This window comes from Benincasa hispida, chromosome 12 (genome assembly GCF_009727055.1).
Source record: "Benincasa hispida cultivar B227 chromosome 12, ASM972705v1, whole genome shotgun sequence".
NCBI classification, from domain to species: Eukaryota; Viridiplantae; Streptophyta; class Magnoliopsida; order Cucurbitales; family Cucurbitaceae; genus Benincasa; species Benincasa hispida.
In genome coordinates, this window is record NC_052360.1 from 15,007,296 (window position 1) to 15,014,538 (window position 7,243).

The following is a 7,243-nucleotide window of genomic DNA, read 5'->3' on the forward strand; positions in this document are numbered from 1 at the left end:
GATTTGTGTATATTTTGTCTTTGAATTATAAAAAATATCTAATAAATTCTAGAACTTTTAATGTTGTATCCAGTATATAAGTCCCTAAACTTTAAGAAGTGTTAAATGATCTTTAAGATTTTAATTTTGTGTCTAATAAGTTAATGAATTTTTAATTTATGACTAAAAGTTTATTGACCAATTCAACATTTTTTAAATTCATAAACCTACCAAAAGCAGATTGAAAGTTTAGATACTCTCATAGACATAAAATTCAATTTATATATATTGTAGATGTATAAATTTTTAAGGATTTTAAATATATATCATTTACTAATCTATTGACATAATTGAAAGTTAAGGACTTATTAAGTAGATGGACTTATATATTAGACACATAAAGTCTCGGTAGATTTATGGTTTCAACTCTCATTATTCGTTGCCTTTGTTTATCTTGGTAACTAAGCAAAAGTTGCCTATTTACTTTTTTTTTTGTTAAAAAAAGATTGGGTGGATTTAGATTTTCTTTTCTTCTTCTTCTTCTTCTTCTTTTTTTTTTTTTTTGGAGGAAATTACATATTCAATATTTCCATACCGAGTGGTGAAAAATACCATAAGATATATGGAACTTGTGGGATAATGGTTGATGATCTTTTGTTTTCAAACCCTATTGTTCAGTCTTTGTTTGAATACATAGAATTTATTTTGGGAAACGTTTTCTGTTTCATTCTTCAAATTAATTGATAACTTCACAAATGTTGTTTTTATTCGGGTTTTTTTTTTTTTTTAAATGAAATATCAAGAAAACTATTGGCTACAAAATCAAAATCAAAATCAATGTAAGCTGTTCAAAATCTCATCCAAAATTTAAATGGAAAAATAATCACTTTTAACAACTCAGATGAAAGTTTTGTTCCTAGGTTTTTATTTTTTGAAAATATAATGTTTAGTAATGAACTTTTAATATTGTAATTCATTTTCTAAACAATTTTTTTTTGTCAACGATTCTTTTTTTCTTTTTTTTTTTTTCCTTTTTGGGTTTAGAAAAGTACGCATTTCTTGTTCTGGAAAATGTCAAAATATGAATGAGCACTGAGAAAAGCAAGATTAAATGATTAATTGTTCTAAAGCACTCATTCGTTTGGTTTTAAAAAATTTTGTCAACAAACCTCTTATGAAATTTGCATATTTAATCACTCCCCCCAACTTTCATACTGTTCAATAGAACAAAAGAATACCCATGTTTGCAAAGTTCTAACGGTTAAAATATCAATGAGACAAACAAAATATCCTTCTAAAACGATTCCATTTGCAGCTTTAATATGTCAAAAATCCAGTATTAAAATAATTTTAGAGGTTTTCCTTGACTTTATGTGTCAGAGAAACTACTCAAAATGCTTCGATCTTTTTAGAATAAGCGGGATTTGTTTAGTTGAAATCAAACCATCACATTGCTTCATTCTCCCAACTGTTTCAAAGATATTGAAATACAGATTTTAATTTGATATTTTTTTTTTCCAAATGTGGCAAGGAAACAACAAATTGGCTTTAGCATAAACAGAGGGAGAGTTCAAAATGCAGTCTTTTTCTCGCACAACAAGCTTGGTAAGCTGCAACAATCAGAGCCAATATATATACACAATCAAATGGTGAGTTCCTTCAACTACCTAAATCCATTTCCCCTCAGATTAGCAGAAAATTTTTGGTCCTACTATTTTCAAAGCCTCACAATGATGATAAGTTAACGACATTATGAATCTTACGACCACCATGGCTTTTCAGTTAGATTGGTAGAAAATACATACCGGAACCTTGAGCTGTATGGTAACCACTCGATGATCTGAGATGCCTTCTTGCCAGTTCGGTGTTCCATACATTTCTGTATCGACTCGTGAAGTTTCCCGTCGACATTTTCAGAAACCCATTTCAGGAGTTCGTCTGAGCCGATGGATGCTTCGCGTGCAAATCTTTCGAGCACCTTTGGTAGGAATACTTTCTTTGACTTCTTCACGACTATATTTGCTTGGAGAAAATCCCTTTTGGCCACTTCCAGTTCCTCTTTAACATTTGATGCAGTGTACACTTTCAGCTACAGGTTTAAACAAGCCAGCAACTAAGTAATTTTTTTGCAACATATTGAGTTCAGAAAAACATAAAATACTTGGAAATGATAAAGATAAACGGGTATGAATCTCTGGAAAAAGAAATTTGCTTATATATTGTTAGGTATCTAACAATTTAATCAGCAAAATGAGAATGAACAAAGTACTCCAACTATTTGAGAGGTTGGTTCTCTCTACATCCCCACACTCAGCCTAACACCAAAATTCCCACTCAACTCACACACCCAAAACCCTGCAAAAACCTTCAGCCAACTCCGTAACAGACAATCCCTGCAAATTTATTTTCTTACCCCTAGTAAGTAATCACGGTAGGAAGCCTCACATAAATTTGTTTTATTATGTTTCTGAACAAAGCTATTTGATTTTTTATCTATTAAATTTGGTTTGAAAGGACAAAAACAGATGCAGATGCATTTCGTCAAAAAACCAATTGAGATCGAAATAATTTACCACAGGATCTGAAGAGGCACCAGTGCACAGGCCAAAGCAAACAAGAGGTTGAGGACTAGGAAGGCCCAATTTTGAAGAGATGAGTTGCCTTTCTTCCCCAGACTTCTTCCTCAGCGCAGTTGAAATGATAGTTTCAAGCCACTGTAGTTTATACAAAACACAGTCAAAACAAAACTTCACTCTAACTTCTTTTTTAACAGGGCGTTCAAAATATTAGGAACTCCAGGATAAGGCATCACAACGGGACCAAAAGCTTGAGAGAATGGTGCATACCCATCCTATTCGGGGAGATTTGAAGAAAAAAATTGATTGCTCTATTGCATTTGCACTGATGATATGGCCGCCGATGTTGTAAGCAGCCTGCACTATACTGAAAAGCCCATCAACCATGTTTGTCTATTTAAAACAACTAAATTCACTCACAGGATACGAGCACAAAGATTTTAGAAGGAAGGATGTGTGGATGAAAAGAAAAGACAGATTTTAAAGCCAACGACACCCCTTAAATTGTCCACCTATAATATAGGTCAAGAACATTGGTAACTCCCAAATATCCACCTCAAATTTCTTTGGTACATGAAGACATTTATATGCCTGCTTCTTTCATGTACATGTACTGCAGACAGAGAAATGCAATACCTTATGGAATAAAGCCAACCTTCTTAGAGAACCATGTGGGATTCCATATGCCAAATAGGCCTGAAAAAGACGGGCAAAATAATCTCAACAAAATAAGAAGTGTGAACTGGAAATGTCGGGTCAGCTGATCTTACGTGCATTAGAAGAGCATTATACACATTAATCCAGAATGCAGTTTGAGCGTCGATCCCCATCTTACTGACATTCACTTTTTCCAGCTGCTCAACTAATACTCTGAAACCAATTAAAAAAGAACCCCACTAACTTACTCTCTCACTCTTTATATATACACATTTTTATAAAATATATAAGTAGAGTCGACAAAATAAATAGATAAAGCTTGAATCAAATATCTCCCAGACATTAGAAGAAAAGTTATGTTGGGATGGTTAAACGCTAAGGGCAAGCAAAGGTAAATTTTAATTTTAATTAATTAATTAATTAATTTTTAAAAAAAACACTCAAATAATTCACCGAAATTTCAGAAGATAAGAACTGATTAAGTCTTCTTTTTCTATCTTGTCCCCTACCCCTCTAGGATATTACATTTCCAAGCAAGAAACCTACCTGTAATTGTTGATTGCATATGAAGCACGAGAGAACTGGCTGTTATGGGTTGATATGCAATGTATTTCCAGCATTGCTTTCACACCCCCAAATTGTTCCTCCACCGGTCCACATTGGGGCTGTTTAACTTTAGGGAAGGAACCTGCCTTTTTTTGAGCCTTGTTTGATGCCGTTCTATGAAGAGAGCAGTATATAAAAGCCATGCACCTCACCATCTCCTCTGATAATTTACTTGGACACTCAAAAAGATGGTCTTTTAGAGTTCGCAGAGAATTTCTCTTCACCTGCGAAAAGGCTTCACGAACCTGACAAATTACTCTGATGAGACCATTTCAATACTCGCCACAGAAAGAATGCACATAAAATATCAACATGCAGAATACTGAATGATAAGTGTCCATGGGGCAAGAAACCTTCTTTGGTTCTGTTTTTGTTTCAAGGAGTTGTCATATTTACAAATTTGATTAGATTCTACAAATAGTCACTGCTTGATATCCCTGTATGGTTTACAAATAGTGATGCTGTAATAGGAAGAATCCAACTTAACAGTTATACCGAATATTCTTAGCTCAATGCAAAACTCTACGCAGGAAAAACGCAACCTCCTATATATTAATTATCAAGTGTACCTTTGCAGTGCCTGAAGTTTTTCCTGTACTTACGTCGCTTTTACCTCCAAACAAGGAATTAGGACCAGCATTTGAGGTTCTTTTTCCCAAGTCATTTACAGAGAAAGGTTGCAAAGGTCCCAAAGGAAACTTCCTTGACGAACAAAATGCACTTGAAATGATACTGGGGTGCTTTCTTGACTCATGCTTTCCATGAGCAGGGGAGGCTGTGACTGAATTTTGCTGAGAAGATGGCTTACTAACACAATTTTCAAAAATACTCCTATAGAGAGAGAGCACATGCTGTTCACGATTTGCGACCTCTTCTTCAAGCAATTCAATTTCTGATATCAAATCCTTCGTCTAGGAAAAATGTACTTCGGTAAAGACGAATATGAAATTAAATAATATGATATAATACATAATATAATAAACTACGGGGAAATATTTGAATTCAAGATTCACCTTTTTTATGAAAACAATATTTTTCATTGAAAAAAATGAAACAATACAAGAGTATACAAAAAAAACCCACAAAAGAAGGGACTCTAACAACGCAAAATAACACTTAGAGAATAATTAGAAAAGGTCTTTGAAATCGAAAAATTGAATGTATACTAGAAAGGACCAATTAAGTTCTTAAGTCTTAACCATTTGAACGATCATACGCATCTAAGCGATACTTCTATACATGCATGAAAAAGTGAAAGCATTACCTGGGCTAAGTGCCTATGCCCGGGAGATAAAGTACTTGATGCACGACCCATTGCCCTTTCAAGCATACTTCGCATAGATCTCTCCTGTTGCAAGCGCAGCTGTAGCAACTCGATCTGCAATTTGTATGTGTACAAATTGAAATGTTAAAATATTTTCCACATAACTGGCAACTGAACCACTGTTTGAAACTTCATTGACTTGACCATCCAGAGTAGTTGATATCTTGAAATGGTTATCTCAGCACATAACATATATGGAATCCAACTGCAAATGGAACATGAGAGAGAGAAAGACTAGATGCTTACATCATTTTCCAATGACGCACGCTGTTTAGATGATGAATTATCATTGAGATTTTTAGAACTCTCATGTAGAGGACTTCGTGCTCTGATACCACTCGTAGAAAGTGGGGATGCCTGTTAATACAACATTCACTTAAAATTATCATCGAAGTTCTTTTAATCAAAACTGAGATACAATAGCCCACCAGACAGTCATCATGGATCCACACATATAAAAACAATACACTAATATGATAATGATAACTAAGATTGGTTGCCTCACTTGTGCGTCACTCCGGTCATTCTTGCTATCAGAATGCAGAACCCCACCTCTAAAGACATTGGAGTTCCTGTCCGAAGAACTGAAAGGGGATAGAAGAAGAACAAAAGGGTCATCGGTTAGTAACATGATGCAATGATCATTTTAGAGTGACGAAATGAATTTATCAATTCATAGATTATATAAAATCTTCATGACGAAACTTTGTGCAAGTAAAAAAGAAACAAGAAATGAAAACATTAAGTGAACCAACAACTTATTGCCAGCCCCACGTTTTTCTCTGTTCAAGTTTAGTTCCCTGCCAATTGGTAAACCAAGAACTTCATTTGCTTGCACTTTCCATTTTCTTGAAGGAACCAACGGATCCAGCTTTCAACATCAACAAAGTAATGAAGGTGAAAATAGACAAACATATATTAATTAGCCCATATATCTCTCCAATCTCCAAATTCTCCAGTTTCTAAAAATCAAACAAGAAGAAAGGAAGCAAAAATCTTATCCTCGATGCAATTACACTCATCCAAACAATAAACAAATCAAAATACAACAGATAAATAAGAAAACGCCCTATATGTGCAATCTAGTTATGAGTATAGATGCAAATCCGTGCAAATAAAACCTTCTAGATCGCCTATGGCTGGAATGAACACGTTGAGACGCTAAAAAATCTCTAAGTTCTCTCTTCGCAGAAGCTGATTCTTCACCACGCATATGCATATCGAATCCACTCATTATTGTTATTCAGAATACACATTCTTCCTCTATTAAACATCCGATAATTCTACTTCCCCACATAGCAGAAATCATAAAGAAAGATAATGAGCTGCGACATGGGTGAGCTCTTAAATGACAGGGAAAAATTGAAAAAAAAAAAGAAAAAAAAAAAAGTAACCAAACAGCATCCTAAGATTGAAATGCAAAATTTCTGTCTCTTATTAATCAACGATGAAAAGATTTGAGGCAATTACCATTGGAATAACTGTAGAGTGGTGGTTGTCTTCTCTGCTTCTGCCAGAAAAAATTAAATTCGATCACTTTAGGGTTGTTGATCGCATTGAATTCGAGAATTGAATTCATCTTCTTCATCAAGTTTTCTCTCTCCATGTCCTTTCCACAAATGGACAGATTTCAATCCAAGACTCACCGTTGAAGGTTGGTTGATTTTTTTGGTTTATGAGAATCTGACATGTAAAAGTTTGAAATTGGAGGGTTTTTTCAAATGTTTGAATTTCATTTTAATCGATTTTTTCCTTATATATCCTTTTTAATCATTAGATTTGGGATTTAATTTATGTTTGTTCTCTCCCAAAATATATATATAAGATAAAAAATCTTTTTGGTCTCTAATTTCAAAATGTTGACTTTTGATTTTGGTTTTGATTTAGTCCATATATTTCAAAATATTATAATTTTACATTTGAGATTTGAGTATTATTTCAATTTGATTTTTTAAGTTCCAAAATTTACACTTTTAACATCATTTTTTTTTAATTAAATATTCATCTTCAGTTATTAGAGTCAATGTTTATTAATTAATTTAAGTAACACTAAAGATGAAAAATGATTTTTAGTGAAAAATTAAGGTTAAAAGTGAATACA

At 33.5% G+C, this 7,243-nt stretch overlaps 1 protein-coding gene across 2 annotated transcripts; it reads right to left on the minus strand.

Moving 5' to 3' along the window:
- Window positions 1-1,411: 1,411 nt before the first annotated feature.
- LOC120067282 lies at window positions 1,412-6,834 on the minus strand. Of its 2 annotated transcripts, none has more exons than XM_039018816.1 (11): window positions 6,613-6,834; window positions 5,648-5,726; window positions 5,389-5,499; window positions 5,083-5,196; window positions 4,388-4,729; window positions 3,759-4,063; window positions 3,326-3,425; window positions 3,192-3,251; window positions 2,826-2,912; window positions 2,553-2,693; window positions 1,412-2,068 (listed from the first exon to the last, which is right to left on the minus strand). In XM_039018816.1, exons 4-11 carry the CDS (start codon window positions 5,155-5,157, stop codon window positions 1,739-1,741), a joined length of 1,440 nt encoding a protein of 479 aa, XP_038874744.1. In that variant the 5' UTR covers window positions 5,158-5,196; window positions 5,389-5,499; window positions 5,648-5,726; window positions 6,613-6,834; the 3' UTR covers window positions 1,412-1,738. The 2 variants fall into 2 exon arrangements, with proteins under 2 accessions (XP_038874744.1, XP_038874743.1); XM_039018815.1 differs by lacking the exon at window positions 6,613-6,834 and adding an exon at window positions 6,264-6,596.
- Window positions 6,835-7,243: the final 409 nt, after the last annotated feature.